The following is an 18,163-nucleotide window of genomic DNA, read 5'->3' as shown; positions in this document are numbered from 1 at the left end:
CTGCCCCCATGACCATGACACTCCTTCCAACTCCTGCTCCCATCCCTCTGCTGCTCACTAGGACAGCATTGGTGCTACAGATCTAACTTCACACTGCCATCCCAAAGTGTCCATTGGCACTCTGCACAGATTTGTCAATGACCAGCAACACCTTCTGTGCTAATTCTCTCCAGAATTTTTTGATAATTGAATCCCCTGACTGCTACAATTGCAATTACAACAGGCTCAAAGACTGTTCTACTATCCTACATAATTATAGTTCAAGCAACAACATTAATAAATGAAGTCTTGCTATTTTGTAACTGTTAAAAAAATTCATTACCTTTCTTAATGCACTGAATTAACTACACATGTTTAATAAATGCTCAATTTGTTTAAAAGTTTCTCTTTATCTCGTTTTTACTGAAGGTGAATAGAAGGGGAAATTACAATGTTGGGCCCACCTAGGAGAAAGACAAAAAAATAAGTAGTCAACCAAATCTGAAGGGAGCTGTAATTTTTAATCTCTGAGTGGTTTCTCCTCCTAAAATTATAAAGGTTACTATGACCATGGACTAAATTGAAAGGTTCAAGATAGGCTTGATCCATTAATCAGTCCAACCATCAAACTGACAGGTTTCATCTTACTCTTTATATTCAGTTCTAGGTTTTTTTTTTTTTTTCTCATGAGATTATCTGTTGTTGGAGCAGTTCAGTTCAAAGTCATTAATTATTAAAAATTTATTGGAAAATTAACAAATCATAGCTCATCTCTTGGGCATTCTTCTACAGAGAATATTCAACACTTTCCAAGTTCATGTACAAAAGGACTGCATTCTCATGCTGCAATGTTCAAGGTGGAAATCATATCCAAAAGCATACTCCACACTGACTTCTAGAGACAAGCAGCCTCAAATTTCACAATGCACTGTTACTAGAAAAACAGTCTAGAACCACTTAGAAGATTCTAGGCACGCATATTGTTTACATGTAGAAAAGAAAATTTGTCTTAATCCAAAATTTCCATCATTTTAGAGCTGCTGCATTGGTTGTGGTATTTATTGTGTTACATTTGGCACTGATCATGTTTGGCTTTTAAAATCAAGACAACATTTTCCATAAAAATATGTTCCCTAGCTTCTCTAACAAAAACGGTGAAGTGTTCCAGTAAAAAAATATTTTAAATACTTTGTGCCTATGAAGACATTATCATGGCAGAAATTATATTCAGTTTATGCAATTTGAGCCCTCTAACTCCCATAAGGATTTTAACAGCCAAAAATTTTTATTATTTTTAGCTGAGATAATACTATCTGAGCAATGGAATCTGTAAGCATACCTAAGAAGAGCTAGTAGGAAGAAACCTATTCAATTTTTAAGGATGGCTATTTCAGCTCAGCTTCAATCAACAAAATGTCTGTGTGTCCACAATGTTTCATATGTGCAAACCAAGATTACCGAAGCAAGACAAAAAAAAAAAGAGAAGTGATGTATAAATACACCAGTTAGCAGTTACACTAACATAAAAATACACAATATAAAAATCATCATAGGTGAACCATGACTGATCCATAAATGCAACTGCATCATTATTTTCACAGGGGGAGAGTGTCAAAGGCATGAGTCTGAGATAAACATCAAGTGCTCAACACACTAGACACAACATGCATTTATGCTTTTCAAAATCAATCCTGTACTTCAGTGGAAAGGGCCTCTTTCCAAAAGTGGTAAAACCAGAAAAAAATATTACATTGAATTCACCCTCCACCTTCTGCAATTAACTTTTCTGTTTTTTTCTTTTCAAGAAAATAAAGAATACTGCCAATACAGACTACTTTGCCTTTCACAAGCACAGTACAGGCTAATACTAATAAATTAATCTATTTCCTAACCTACAAATATACTCAAAAATATTTTTACATGGGGAGGTATTTACAGCCCAGTTTTGAAAGGTTTCAAGAACAGAAGTTGTCGGCTTTCACAAATGTGTTACAAAAATTAAAACCAAGGTTCTAAATTACTTTACAGAATGGATGCATAAACCATATACTGTCTCATTTAATTTTTTTATCAAAACTTAACCACCTGGTACAGATTAGGCAGCACTCTGCAATATTACACAGCAGTTTGGATATACTATATCCATGGAGCCCACGCAGGCAATGGGGAGAAAGAGGTGGGATAGCTTGGGAGAGGTCCAAGCATGGCCATAAGTGCTCATCATCCAGCCCAGACTGCCACTGAGTGACCTCATGTGAGTCTTGAGATTATGTGTGATGTGAAAACCAGCACAGGCTTTCTCACAACTCAGTGCTCCCAAAGACATGGCACAGCGTTAGGGGAAAGGTGCCACACATTTAACAGACACTTGATTATTGCAGGAAACAAAGAAAAGCTATTTCTCACTTCAGGTTCTTATGGCAGGTGACCTGATTCTGGTTAGACTATAACAAAAACATTCTCCCCCTAAACAGGAATTAGAGGTAAGTGCAATGATTAATAATCCATATGGGTAATACTCCTCATATGAGCATATGGAAAAATCAATATGAATCGGCACAACTGCCAGACAGAGGTGAAATAATGTGAGATACCAGAGCACTCGTGGATTTTAACAGTTGTGCTTCTAGGCACAAACATGCAAACAGGGAATCTTGTTGCACATTAGCAGGTTGTAAATTTCCAAATAAAATGTTTCACTAAAAGTGAAAGGTTGTTTGTTTGTTTTTAATAGTACATCTGTTTTATTAAATTAGCAACACTTACATATTAAAACATGTCTGGTGTGAGGTGTCTGGTCACCTGAAATTTGTGTGGGAACAAAAAATATCACAAGTAACCCACCCATATATTAGTGCTTATACTGACGAGTACCTGCATGTTAAATTCATTTTGAATCCTTTTTATTTTCTTATAGGGGGAATTTGTTTCTTAAAACTAGGAGTATCTGCATGAATCATATTTTTTTCCCTAAATAACTCGTCTTATTAAACTAATAATAATAACAAAAAAATACAAGGTCAAATAATCAACTAGTTAACCTGCTGAATGTTCTATATCTCAGAATGAGCTGAGGCCTTCTTTAGCAAAGAAGTTTTAAGATGATCTTGAGACATCTGTGAAAATACACCTCTGTTTCACAACATATCATCTTAAAAACTAAGCATGAATTATGGCCTTCCTACAAAAGTAAGGGTTCAAGAACTAACTCACTTGAACATCTGTTCATATCTGGCGTTCGAAGTCCGTAGTACCCCGACGGGCAGGAGTGCAAGCATTCACCGTACTGTCTCATCCCTTCTCTTCGCAGGAAGAAGAATAACTTGTGTTGGCATCTGATGCACCCATTATCCTTTGAACAAGATAAGCAACCTTTGCAGATTGGATTTGGTCCATAGTTAGCTGCAAAATAAGAAGATAAATTACACTTTAAAATAATTTGAAAAGTATTTTGTCTGCAGGTCTTCTATCCTTTAAAGGCTACTCATCTTTTGCATGTCTACAAAAAGTTTTGAAAGGAGGGTTCTGAAAGTGCACTCACTTTCAGACATCTGCACTGGCACTGAATAAAAAGAAACACAATCTCTACATTTTTATTTGTATGTAGGGCAGTTTAATGATTTTACATACATTTAAAATACAGGCACAGGCAAGCAGACACCAAGCTACATAAAGCTCAAAGTACAAAGTTAAATAAAGTTACAATGCTGTATTATAGTTTGAAGCTGGGGACATAAACACACAACAGCAACAAAAACCAAGAATTTCAGTAGCCTGATATATGCACGTGGAATGATATGCCCATGGAAATTGAGCAACACCACTGATGAAATTTCTGATTTGTGAAGTCAGCAATATTCAGAGTAGAGAAGTCTCTGCAGAACAGGTACAGCACTAGAAATGGGGGCTGTCTCCTCACTCTCCTAAGGGTCCTAAGAGCTGTCTTCTTGAAGACTCTTCTTAATTTGAGTATAAAGACAATTTTTTTATTTTTTTTTTTTTTAAAGAAGCAGTCTTAAGTTTAAAGAGCCTTCTACAAATTTTTACTCAAAATGGGCTGAAAACCATATGCACAGACATTACCAAAGGAGCACATTTAGTGCAGGTTACCATTTTAGGTCACCATCTGCTGTGCTCATCATCAAGTCTATGCTCTGATTTTGTTGGATTATTTTCTTTTTTTCTTTTAAATTACTTGGCTGATAACTGCAACACAAACTTCAGCCACATCATTCTTTGTTCTTATGAGCTTTTATTATCCTGCCTTTCTGCAGAGTTGCAGAATACTCGGTTGTCCCCATGGGCTGTTGAGTCCTTCTCAGGTGCTGGGTCAGCACAGTAGGTTAGCAGAGGGAGGATGACTCAAGACATTCCTGAAGCCAGCATAACTTCACAGGTCTGTTTTAAATATTAAATTGGCTACAGGACAGAAATTTGCCCGTTCAAACCTGGTTTACTGAAAACAAAGGAAAATTATTATGCAACAAAGGAAAGCATCTTTGGGGTCTCAAGAGGTTTATAATAGCAGCCACCCAGGGAGCAGCTCACCAAAAGGGCCTATGTTTAATTCCTATATTTTTAAATATTTAAAATTATTTACACCCATATGTAATGATCTGATATTTTTACCTTGTATGGCTGGATAATTGAGGTTGTTCAACTGATGACTTCACCAGCAGAGTCAGGAAAAAAAACAAGGAAAAGCCCACCACCCTCTGGAACCGGTAGCTGATAAGCTTTACTCTCACCTTCACACATCTGCACACCACATTCCAATTCCCTCTCTGCTCCCATCCCCCACACGGGACTCACTAAGTTCAGCATGACAGCATTCAACTCCGATCTTGTATAAATAATCCTAGTGGGTGGCAGGCAGAACAAGAAGTGAAGCAATCTGGGATGAAACAGCTCAGTCAGTGGGACATTTTCTGAGTGTTGGAGTCCTCCAGTACAAGTCTCACTAGGTGAGATCCTCTTGATGGGAAAAGAATCCTTACCCTTTATGATATATGTATGATTCTTCAGCACTCTGTTAACCCTTTTGTAATGAGACTCCCTAACAGACCACAGCCTTACACTCCTAAAACAGTTCCCAACTACTGTTGCCTAAAAGACTTGAGATAAAACTTTTCCTACGCTTCATCTTGTAACTGTTTTCATTCCCAACCCACTTCTTCAAAGATATACAAGACAAACAAACAAATGATGAACTAGGCATGGATGTATCCCTCCTCTCACTGTCGGCAGGGATTGCCTTACTGTAACCACATCAAATGTGACCACGTATGCCAAAGCAATTGTTGCTTAACACATGGTGGGCAATCCTGTAGACTTCTGACTTCTCTTTTAGTCTCCTTGGATGTCACTCTCAGTGAATCTTCACCTCCAGCTTATTCAAGGCTCCTCAGAGAAGCCAGTACTATAACAAAAGAGTTAAAAGGAACAAAGCAAAAGCAAGGATGCAAGATGCCTGAATTTATTCACTACTCAGAGTGTTTTTTGGAGTTCAAAACAGCTGAAATCATGTATATAATTTTGACTTAGGGCCAGGCCAATTGCTGAACAGCATGAATATAGCTAAAGGCTACTCTATGTGTGTGTGTGTCTGTGTGTGTGTGTACATGGATATATACATATGGATGCAGATAACTGCTATACATATGAATACAGCTAAAGGGAACAAAACAGCAGGCCTGCTGGCAACAGACAAGGTAAAACTGTCTCAAAGGGAGAAAAAGATCTTTCCACAGCACTTAGGAAATCACACTGAAGGAGCTTTAGAGATTTGAAGGGAGAAAATGATAAAACAAGGCTCACTGAAGTCTGAGAGCAGTATGCCAATGCCAGAGGGACAAGGTACAAGCAAGGTCTATCAGTCTGCTCTCTCATTTGAGGAAGGGTTGTTTTGGTTCTCTAAAGGTTAGTGATGGTAAGGATAGGGTTGAATGTTTGTGAGTAAGAATTGGGGGAAGGCCAAGAAGACAGGTATCACAGCAGGAGTCTGAAACACACCCCCCAGCCAGGAGAAAGAAGCAGATAAAATATTCTCGAAGTAGCTGGGAGAACTTTAACAATCACTCACCCTTGTTTTCATGGGGAGTTTCTGTTTACCAGATGTCTGCTCAAATCACAACACAGCAAAGAGGAAAGAGCCTAGGAGATTCCTGGAACATGGGGGCACATAACTTCCTGACAGGGCTGGTGAGGGAGCAAACTAGGGAAGGTAACTGCTGGACCTGCTGTTTGGGAATGGAGAAAGACTTGTGGGGGATGTGATGGTTGGAGGTCACTATGCCCATCTTGGGCATAGTGATCACCAAATGGCAAGTTTTTGGTTCTTGGTGAAGTAAGGAAGGGGGTCACCAAAACCTCTACCTTGGCAACAGAGGCCAAGAAGGCTAGAAAGTCTTCAAGAGGGAAATCCTAAAGACACAGGAGCAGACTGGTGCCACATGCCAAAAGATGATCCAGGGGGAAAGAAGACTAAGCTTAATAGAGAGTTGTGGCAGGAACTCGGGATGGAGGGGGGGTGGGAAGCAGCTTTATAACCTTTCGAGGAAGGGGGAAACAATTCAGGAGGACTCCAAGGATATCATGGTGTTATGCACAGAAAAAATTACAAGGGCAAAAGCCCAAAAAGAACTTCATCTACTACTTCCATAAACAACAGTAACTATTTCTATAAATACATCAGCAACAGCAGTAGAGCTAAGGAGAATCTCTATTCCTTATTGAATGTGGGGGGAAACACAGTGACAAGGGATAAGGAAAAGGCTGAGGTACATAATGTCTTCTTTTCTTCACTCTGTAACAGTAATAAGACCATCTTCTTTCTCGTACCCAGCCTCCTGAGCTGAAAGGCAGGCAGAGACCAGAATGAAGCTTTCCAAATTCAGAAGGAGTATAAAAGAACTACAAGCCCATCAGTCTGACCTCAGTGCTGGGGAAAGTCATGGAGCAAATCATCTTAAGTACCTTCATGCAGCACACACAGGACAAGCATGTTGTCAGGCCCAGCTGGCATTATATGAAAGGGAGGTCCTGCCCGGCTGACCTCATCTTCCTCTATGACAAGACAATCCACAAAATAGATGTAGAAAAGGCTGTGGATGTTTCTACACAGACTTTCATAAAGCCTTAGACACTATTTCCCACTGGCTGCTCCTGGCTTGGGTGGGTGTAGTCTTCATTCAGCAAAAGACCAGGTTGGATGACTAGGCTTAGAGAGTGATGGCAAACAGAGCTGGCAGCTGGCTGCCAGTGGTGCTCTCCAGGGCTGAGTACTGGGGCCAGCCCTCTTTAATGTCTCTATCAATGTTGTAGATGACATAAGCTGGGCAGAAGTGTTGATCTACTGGAGAGTAGGAAGGCTCTCTAGAGGGATCTGGACAGGCTGGATCTATGGACCAAGGCTGAGAGTATAAGTTTCAGTAAGGTCAAGTGCTGGGTCCTGCACTTGGGTCACAGCCCCATGCAATGCTAAAGGCTGGGGAAAGAGTGGCTGGAAAGTTGCCCAGTGGCTGAACATGAGCCAGCGTGTGCCCAGGTGGCCAAGAAGGCCAGTAGCATCCTGGCCTGTGTCACAAATAGCGTGGCCAGCAGGACCAGGACAGTGTACCTCTGTACTGGGCACTGGTGAGGCCGCACCTCAAAACCTGTGTTGGGTTTTAGGCTCCTTATAACAAGAAACTGAGGTGCTGGAGCATGTACAGAGAAGGGTTATGTTGCTGGTGAAGGGTCTGGAGAACAAGTCCTATGGGCAGCTGCTGAGGGAGCTGAGGTTGTTTAGCCTGGAGAAAAGGAGGGTCTGACAGCACATCATTCTCTACAAATACCTGAAAGAAAGTTCTAGCAAGTTGGAGTACAGTCTTTTCTCCCAAGTAACAAGCAATAGGATGAGAGAAAATGGCCTCAAGTTGTGCCAGGGAGGTTTAGATTGGATATTAGGAAAACTTTTTCCATGGAAAAGGTTGTCAAGCCTTGGAAAGGGCTCCCCAGGGAAGCTGCTGAATCACCATCCCTGGAGTTATTAAAAAAATATGTAGATGTGGTGGACATGGTTTAGTGGTGGACTTGGCAGTGCTGGGTTAATTACTGTGTTCAATGATCTTAAAGGTCTTTTCCAACTTAAATGATTCCATGATCTTGTGGAGCAAGAATTAGGCTCTGGAGCAGATATATATCAGGCCTCCATGTAGGTTTCTTTGCCACCTTCTCTCAACGATCTCCATGAAAATCCTGATTTCTTGGCCACAAAATGTGTCTGAGTTTGACTCTACTGTCCAATTTTCCTTTATTACTGCCACATGTTACTCTTCCCAAGCACTTTTTCTGTCTATTTCTGGTAAGATGTCCTTATTGATAACCCTTTCTTTCTGCAGGAAAATTTAATTATGCTGACTCATCTGGGCTTCAGCTCTATAGAAAAGGAACTAACTCCATAAAATGATCTTCCATTCTCCTATGCTATTATTTGTCCATGAAATGGATGGCACACTTTTCACAGCTTATGGTCAACTCAAGATATATTAAAGAGTTCAGTAATATATTAATATAGGTTTCCCAAATCATGACATCTGAACACTCCTCCTTCTTAAAAAACTATTTTTTTTACTTCTATAGCTGTATTTTTTTACCTTCTTATGCTGTGAACCTCAAAACTTGTAAACTACTCTGAAATCCTCAGATATATTGTATTTATTGTTACTTAAATTAACAATTATTTAACACACACATTGAATTTGGACAGTGTTCAAAATCATCACTTAATTAATGGTCACATATTGATGAATTTCCCTGTTGGTCTCCTAGCTTTTTTATTGTTTTTAGCACATTAAGAAATTAAAAATCGCTGAAGAATTATAATGGTAAGAGAAGATAATATGATTTGTATGTTGCATTAGAAAGAGCAAACTGAAAAATCTGAAAACTTCCCACTGTGCTCCATAGGCATTAAGCTGAATAATTTCTGGGTAATTTGCATGGAATTAAGTTACTGTAAAGTGTGTACCATTGAATTTATCTTTCACATTGTTGTTGCTTGTTTTCTTTTCAGAACTTCATGGGACGCTCTGAATTCTGCAACCTTTCCGTTATTTCAATTTCTCCCAGAGTCAGGGAAAACTGTGATACGATCTACTAACTAATTTCTTGGACAATGAACACATACATTAACAAATCAAATACCATAGCACTGGTTTTGGGGTCACGTAAGAATACTATCTTGAAGATACCCACTTAACTGTGCCTCTTTCGGCCCTATATACATAGGCCATAATTAAATCTTACAAAATCCTCCCTGCCTCAAGTTCTTCCCTTCCCATCTCGATTTCTTAACACAGCAAACTGGATGTATTGCTATCACATACAGCTTTTCTATTTTGCATATAATTGCTCTTTGAAGCGGAAGCAAATGCCTCCGCCTTCAACAGAAATATCTATACACTTACTTTTTAATTTCTTCATAACTTATTTTGCTTTCCCCTCTATATTTGTTTGCAAGAAAAAATAACAAGCTAATAAAACATGGTCTATCACATTCCAGATTACTGACTGCATCTCATGCAACATAAAAACATCATGCTACTCATCCTTATTTCAACCCTGCCTGGAACACCCTCCTCATCTCTGTGCGCCAGGCAGGCAGGTCTCCTCCAGCCAAATCCCTCATGGAGACTTGCTCCTTCCACAAGGCCCACAAATGTTAACCAGTGTCAGAGTGCTGCTGTCATCACATGATAAAACTGAAAACGCACACATGCTGTAAGTTAGCACCATCCTCTGGCTCTCAAAGCACACGATTGCGCTCTATTAAGACTGCAAGGTCCTGCAGCAGGAATAACGTTTTGTACAGCCACATAAGTATGTACACAGGTGTGAACACTGCATATAAACACAAGCACACACCTTAATGCACGTAACACATTTTCTATTCCTTCTGTTTCTACAGCTATTGTCCAGAGCACCTCTAAGTTAAAGCATTTGCAGACTTAATTCCCCAAGTAGCGCCTTTATTTTAAATGTGGTATTAAATTTGCCAAGTTTCAAAAGGTTACTTGAGAACACAGACTAGTACCCAAACACTGAATGAAACACTTCTGAACCCTAAGGGTGTTCAAAGTTTCATGGTTTGGATCCATATCAAGTAAAATCAAATGTCAGCTAATTACTTTAACTCTTGTCTAGATCAAATGTATTTAAGCCACATTGCTGAAGCAGTTTTGACTTGTTATGACTATTTAAAATCACAAGAGAATCAAAATGAGTCTAGCCTGTTCCCCACAAGAATACAAGTTGTTCTGTAAGCAAGAGAACTTACAGCATTTGATTTTCTGTGATCTTACTGTCCTGCAGCCCATACTACAACTGCTTCTAATTTGTGTCTTTCTTGCTGTTGGGTGTCACAAAGCTCTTTTGAACCTGGTGCTCCAGCTCAGCACAAGAACCTGATATTTTTATGCTTCTGTAAAAACCAGGCTAAAACAGACAAATGAATCCAAAACCAGTTGGAGAAAGAGGAGATCCTGGCAGAGAAACAAGCAGTAAAGTCTAAATCCCTAAACATTTCTTTAGATAGCCAGGCTAACATGCTCACTATGTTCCTAGTATCACTTGCTATCTGGTTGCTGTGTATCTCTTGGCAGTCTTTAAAGTCTCTGAAGTCAGAAACTGAGCTTGGTGATACAATGGCCAGCTTAATGACACTCTCACCCTAACTGGGATTGCAGCCACAGGAATGCTGGTAACTGGATTTTAGTACAGATCTAGCAGAAATGTCTCCAAGACACTTACCACTGTAAACATGAGATGTGCAGATGGGACTCAAGAGGAGATGAGAACTACAAGTTGTGCTTACTGCAAAGTAGTAGATTTCATAATCCTGAATTCAATTATTGCTTTGAAGATATCCCATACATATATCAATAAAATACACCTGTGCTTAGCTTATGTCTTCAGGGCACCAAGGAACTGAACAATAAATACAGCCTTATAGATAAACCAATACTACATAGTGTACCAAGGCACTAAGACTAACCCTGGAAGTTCACTACAGCTGAAAAACATCTGACTAACTGATCTGGCCAAGACAAATACCTATTTTTCATTAGAACTTTGTAAAAGCAAAAGTAAGTTTTAGGCAGAAAAAATTTATTAAAAAAAAAAAAGAAAAAGACTAGTTTGTTACTCATAATTATCTTTAAGAAAATTTTAAATTCAAGGTCAAAGGGGATTTTTATGAACAATTAGGCCAGTGCCCTGTACAAAGAAGCCACAGAACTTCTGCTTTACTGAAACATATCATTTAAGAAACCATTCAATCTTAATTTTTAAATTGTCAGTGGTAAGGAAACCACCACAACCTTTGTTAAGATATCATAGGGGCTAATCACTCACACTGTTAAAAATGTGCAATGGAATTTTGAACTTCAAGGACCAACCACTGGACCTTTTTATATCTCTGCCTGCCAGTTTGTTAATAGTCTTTCAAAGTTTTTTTTCCCAATGCAGACCCTCTGATCAGGTCAAGTCCTAGCTTTCACATGGGTAAGATAAACAAAGCAAGATTCCAGAATGTCTCACCACAAGGCAAAGTAACCAGTACTTTGATCAATCCCTTACAATTTTATCAACAGGCTTACAGATACTCAAAAGAAGCTCAGTATTGGAAAAGCAAATGTACTGATACCAAATAAAGAAGTGATACAACTTCTCTACTTTTCCTAGATTTTATTCTCCTGAAACATTCATGTGTTACGTAATTTTTCTGGACCACGAAGATACTGTTTCCCAAGTACCATGTTGCTCTGGGTAGGATGCAGCCATTTTTTTTGTTATACAGGAAATCACCCGGTGTTCTTTCTCAGGGCACCAGGCCTTCATCACTCAGGATCATTTTCTCTAAAGTATTCCACAACTGAGAAAATGCATGTTCCACACTCTTCCTCTGAAGACAGATTAACTGTAGGGTGGCATTTCACTTAAATTAGTTTGGTATAAATCTCATCAAATTTTGCTTGTAAGTGAGCAATTTTGCCTGGTTATTATTCTTTCACTTCCTTTGGAGGTCTTCATCACATTTTCAATATCACAATTTCAAGCTTAAACTACTCTCACTTATCAGCTCATTTCATTATCTTGTTATTGATATAATGTCCTTCTGGTTATTCTAGTGTAGGCTTCCAAGAGACTTGTCTTCATTCCATATACACTCAAAAGACAGTGGCGTTTTATTCCACTTCCAAATCAAAACATTTTACTGCTGCTACACAGCTATCCAGCTGAACACTTTCAGAATTTTCTGTACAGTGTTCCTCACCACCATGACATGGAGAATCACTATGAGGATCAGTTTGATATTATACTCCTTCAGCACCCTGGCAAGTCTCAAGAAATCACCTACATGTTGAGATAATCTTGCAATATTTAGTGACTCTAGACAGTAGCACCATTGCATGCTGACTACCAAGTTCAGAAGTCTACCAATAAAATGGCATGTTGGTCTCAGGATGCTTGGTTACCTAGATGTTTTAAGAACATTACTGATAATCTTTCTAGCTGGGATGAACTCCTACTAACAAAGGTATCTCAGCCATCTTTCTTCCTTTGACCATCTGCAGCTCTTAAAGGTATCTCTCATTGCTCACTTTCTGGATACCTACAGTCATCTGGAAACATTTAACTGTTCTTGTTCTCTTTTGCCCACTGCTCACAGTCTACCAATCCTCATTTGCCTTAATGCTACTGAATACTGCTTCTTTCTTATACTTGGGATGTGAAATTTCTTCCACAATTTCTCTCTGTTTAGCTCCTAGACCTTTCCTCTTCCCCTGAAAATGGAGCAGCCTGGTTGCTCAGACTGCCCGCATTTCCCCAGTGTTCCCCATTAATGGTACTTTCCAGTAAGGAAATCCAGAGCTGTCATCAATTTACATTTTATCCATGGGAAGTCCATGGGTGGAAAAAAAAAATAGAACATCTGTTGCAGGTAACAAACACCACCCCATGACCTGCCTTCCTAAAAAACACAGCTACAGAAATAGAGAAAGTGTCACACTCCCTGTTGCAATGTCCTAGGAAATGTCAGATTTTATTGATATTTTCTGTCCACAGAGTTACCAGTTTTATTCTAGGTCTTCATGTTGTAACTGAGAGGAATTCAACATATGCACTTGAAACACTGGTGATAAAAGATCCAAGTATCACAACCATAGAGTATACTCAGAGATTAAACAAAAAATATAAAATTAAATTGGAAAAGCCCTGCTCCGCTGTGTTCATGCAAACAGGACAGCTAAATAGCCTGTCCAGAAAGAAATAAAAAACAACTACCAAGCCTTACCAACCACATGGTTCACAAATACCACTCACAGGTCATTTCTTTCGAAGCCTAGTTCCCCACCCATTCCCCACCAAGTACTCATTTTGGTATTTGAAAGTCTTACATGATACACATTCATGTGCATGTTGCCAATCCCATTTCTGAATTTTAATTTATAGGCCAATCCATTTCAGATACAATAAGAAACTATATTAATACAACAAATTAACCAGCTGCTTTTTTTAATCAACTGAAGTTGCTGATTTGTAAAGTGTCTGCTTCAGATTTCATCACACTGAGAAGAGTCCTTCCAAGATGATCTCTGTTTCATCCATATATGGATGCTTTTGTAGAAACCCTATAGGTCTAACATTACTTAAACATGGACAATACCTGCCAGTTGTGTACTATTTGCACAGATCTGGACAGTTTTGTCTACTCCAAATCTCAAGTCTTTTTTCTTTTCTGGCATCTTCAGTCTCTGTAAAAGTATTCATGATATAAGCTTTGCATAAACTCCCACTGGGTTTTACTTTACAAGTCCCAGATAATGTGATGAAATGTCAGTAGCTTCATGTATAGTAACCTCAAGAAATTCCAATCATAAAACTCAAGAGGACTCTTAACATTTTGAAGGATAACTTGTCTCATAAATGCTGTTATTTAGATTTTACATCAATTACATTTTCTCCCTTTTACATGTCTATAGAGTAAAATGTAAAATCCCCCAAAACCACACATTAAAAGGAAGATGCTGTTCTTCCTCAAACCCCAGCAATTCAGACAGGGAGGAAGAGCACCACAATCAGACTTTTGGCCACAGCACAGATTATTTGTATCTGGTGAAGACTGCCAAATCAAGTGATGGGACAGAGGCCAGACAGCCAGTCTGTTCTACCCCTCAGATCTACCCCAATGTTCAGCCCTCTCTGAAATGCCCTTCATGCAATGATGGGGCTCTGTGTGAGGACACAAAGCAGGAAGCAAGGGTTCATATCACAGCAGCTGAGGTTTTATTTTCTCAGAAAGTAAAAGCCTTTATTTTGGGGTTTTCAACCCTTTTTATAAGGTGTTCTGATACAGGTTAACCTGATTGGTACAAGGAACAACACCTCTCTCATCCCATTGGTGGGACAAGAGGGAAAAAAAACCTCTCAGAACATCTGTGTCATTGTTTTGAGAACTAAAATCTTATTTACACAACAGTCCTTGAGAGAGAAAAGTTTCCCAAAAGACTTTCCCTTGAGAAGCAGATCAGCCACTGACAGGCTGAAACTCTCTCAGGTTCAGAAAATCACATCCACAGAGCTCTTCTGTCTCACTGGAAAGAGGGCTGGTAAAATAAGCAGAAACTGAGAAGTTATATTCGCATCCTAACATAAGTTGTAACCCTATGGAAATTACAGGGTAAAATACAGCTGCTGCTCCCTGGCTGGAATGCTCCACAATGACTCCCCCTACACATGATCTGCAACCAAGAGGGATGGAACAGAGGGTGGAGGAGAACGGAGACACCACAGCCAGGCTCTGAAATCCTTGCAGGGAGGGGAACTTGATGGTACTTTGCAGCTGATAAACTACACAGCACCTGTCAGCCAGGGGAGACAGGAGATGTCCAGCTGCTGAGTCAGCAAGTGTGATGAAATTGTTCTCCTCTAATGAACTCTGTTCATTGTAACCTAACTATAATAATAATCTCCATCCAAAGTTACCTGACTCCAAGATATGACCACCCCTCACACTGTGCTCTATATTTTTTTTACTGCAGTTTTAAGAGCAAAGCAAGATAATTTTACACCACTCAGTAACAAAGGTATGTATGACTAGAGCCACTCAAGCTCCACCTAAATATAAAGGAATAGTAAATAAGCTGAGAATGGGGAAACGTTAGGGCAGACTCCATCATAACTGCTGTGATCAGTCAATGGACTGAACCTGCTTTCCCCCCACAGGGACACCTGGAGGGTAAGAACCACATTCTATGCATGCTATATACTTTTATTGGAGACTAGCAATATTGCTTGGAATACATTTTTGAAGTCAGATCACTGGCAATGCTCAAACCTTAATCTGTCACAATTTTATATTAATCAAGAGTGTTATTCTGTAAAGTGTTGGTGTTGAATTCTTCACAGGCACAAGCAGTCACTGGCAGCAGGTAACACACTCAGAGTGGGAAGAGCCACTGAGGGGTCTCCTTTTTGCTGTTGGTGTGTCCCTGCCTTAGTCAGTCAAACCCTCTGATCCAGGACTGCTCAGTGAAGGGTCCCAGTGATGGGACACTGACAGACTGGTTGGGCACGAGGGTCTCGGCTTTCCTGGGACTCTGACAGACGAAAGAAATACTAAGGGTTGAGGAAATCTCCTCTTTTCACAGGACAGTGGCCCAGCAGGCTGGTTTCAATGAAGGGACAGGTAGGTACAGCTCAGTAACTCACCAGTCCCAGCTCTGCTACAGACAGTGTGCCTCTCACCAGGAGCATATCTACTGAAGAGCCTGGCTGCTCAGACAGGGAGCCTGCATGGAGCTGACCTTAAGCCATCTACAGGAGAAATTGTGGGTTTTCAAAACCAACTGCTGCATCCTCCCATAAAGGTTTTTGAAAAATCACATTCCTCAGCTGCAGCTTTATCTCTTTTTCACTTACATCTACTGTGTCTTACCCATATATGAGGCACAGGAGCTCCTTCTAGGCTTTGTATATAGGAAGAGATATGCAGGGCAGACAGTACATGAAAACCACCGTGTTCCCCAGCTTATTTCAAGTGTGTGTTTTATTTGCCTTCCATTGAAAATAAATTTCATTGGGAAGCATGAGCAGATGCTCAAAATGAGGCTGGTAGTTACATTTCTAATACAGAAAAAAGTCATGCTTCTTCTGGAAGCTAGAAGAAGTCTAGAAGCTAGACTTACTATACCTTGGACCAACTCTTTTTGTATAGTTCTGGTGTGAAAGATGCAAAGGGAAACAAAATTTAAAACAGCAAACACTCCTTTACTCTTACCATGCCAGTGGGGAGGCCTGGCCAGTGCAGTCCACAAGGCAGTGTCTTCTCACCTCTCACATGGTTAAAAGCCACTTTGACACCATTCTCAGAGTTTTCCATTTCAGATTCCCATGCTATAGTCATTCAGAAATGCAGAGGCTGTCACAGCCTATTCCTTAATTAAAAAATTGCACAGAAATGCATTTTTCCCATGTACATATTCTGTGCCACTATCTGATAACATATTCAACACAAATTTCATCCAGAATATTGCTGGTGCAAATCAACATCTGGGACACAAATCCTATTGGAACAAAGTCCCAGGCATTTTAAAAAATTCACTTTTTTCCAAGTCTTTTAATATCTAGAATATTTCAGCTAGCTGCTATGAATAAGATTCATCTTAGTATGCAGGTGAATAAACAGAGATTTAATTTTTCCCCTTTGATGGTGGGTTTACTTTGTCTTCCATTGTAAGTTATAACTTTTCCAAGCACTGAAAACTGCAGGGATCCAATGTAGAGGCATTCCAACAAAAACACAGTTCCAAATCCAGATCCACCCAAACCACAGAAGACAAAACATTGTTGGCAGCACTGAAGCTATAGACGTGAAGATCCAAAACACTCTGCTTAAGACACAAAGTACAATGATATACAAGAAGACTTTATGAATGATGGCTGATATTTCACTTCACCTTTTCATACTTTTACTGAAAAAGTAACAGTAGAAAAGACTGAGGAACAGGAAAAAAAAATGTAGTTAGAGAAGGAGATTAAGTGAAGTCTTTCTTTTCCTTTCCTGGAAGATGAAATGAAACATATGTTAAAATTCATAGATACCAAATCTGGACTCATACAGAAATTCCAGCAGAAATAAACAGAAGCAAAGACTAGGTAGTTATGTGCATTGTTATAATAGGTACCAGTAAACTAATGACCACAACTTAGCTATTGATACTGTCATATTTTATTGTTCAACAGAACTGGCACATAAGGGAAATGACAAAGGAAACAAATAAATGCTTGACAGCAATTGTAAATCTGTAACAGTGAAGGACACGTCTCAGTTCTCCAGATTATACAGCAGTGAACACACTGCTTAGTGTTTCATAAATGCCAAACATCTGAACTAGTGAACAGCATGTAAATGGAGGTTTTGCTTCTGTTCATTTTTAAAAACACTATTAAATGGAAAGGTACAGAAAGTGGTAGCCTCTAGGAATGAAGAAATTCAATGTTTAGATAGCTGTGAATAGTCTGGAAGATTCAATGTCCTTAGATATAGATATCTAAGTTGGGAAATTTAAAATGCATGTGAAGTTATATTCACAGTATCAGAAGTTTTGCATAAGGAATGTTGCACAGGTCTTTACACTGAGAAAACCTAGCTCTGACCTAAGCTTCAGTGAGCACCTGTACAGGTAGATTTTCCAGAGGTCCAAGCCTGATGGAGGGAACTGGAGTTTCAGGCTAGGCATCACAGGTTGAGAATGACGCTTTGACCACACAGAAGGAAACTGCTCCTCAGAGTATTGTGAAGGACTAAGCCAGTAGTTTCCTGGTAGACAGGATTTGTCTGAAGAGAAACTGAGTTGGGTACTGTGTAGATACAGCACTGCATTTCCTGAGTATGGCAGCTGGCAGAGAGTAAATAATGATTATATTTGCACTAGAAAACTGAGACCACTTAAGGTTCCATATTGTCTTCTTGGGCTGAATCCATTACAACTCAAGTCAAATTTTTGTCAAAATTTTCCTGAAACACTAGGCAGAGAGGAAATACTATCTTATCCTTGCCCAAGAAGGAAATTCAAAGCCGCATGGATGCTGTGATTACTCCAAGAGTTACTCAGTTTCATTAAGTTCCAAGATTCCA

The 18,163-nt window shown here is 39.4% G+C and overlaps 1 protein-coding gene across 2 annotated transcripts in view; it reads right to left on the bottom strand.

Moving 5' to 3' along the window:
* RSPO2 (R-spondin 2) overlaps window positions 1-18,163 on the bottom strand; it is a 106,137-nt gene that overhangs the window by 47,062 nt on the left and 40,912 nt on the right. For both annotated transcript variants that reach the window (XM_086880375.1, XM_086880376.1), the window contains one exon: window positions 3,193-3,381. In XM_086880375.1, the coding sequence (XP_086736501.1) occupies window positions 3,193-3,381 (189 nt within the window). The remainder of the gene's footprint in view (window positions 1-3,192; window positions 3,382-18,163) is intronic.

This window comes from Cyanistes caeruleus, chromosome 1 (genome assembly GCF_971803275.1).
Source record: "Cyanistes caeruleus chromosome 1, bCyaCae1.hap1.1, whole genome shotgun sequence".
Taxonomy (NCBI): domain Eukaryota; kingdom Metazoa; phylum Chordata; class Aves; order Passeriformes; family Paridae; genus Cyanistes; species Cyanistes caeruleus.
This window is presented reverse-complemented; position numbering and strand designations above follow the sequence as displayed.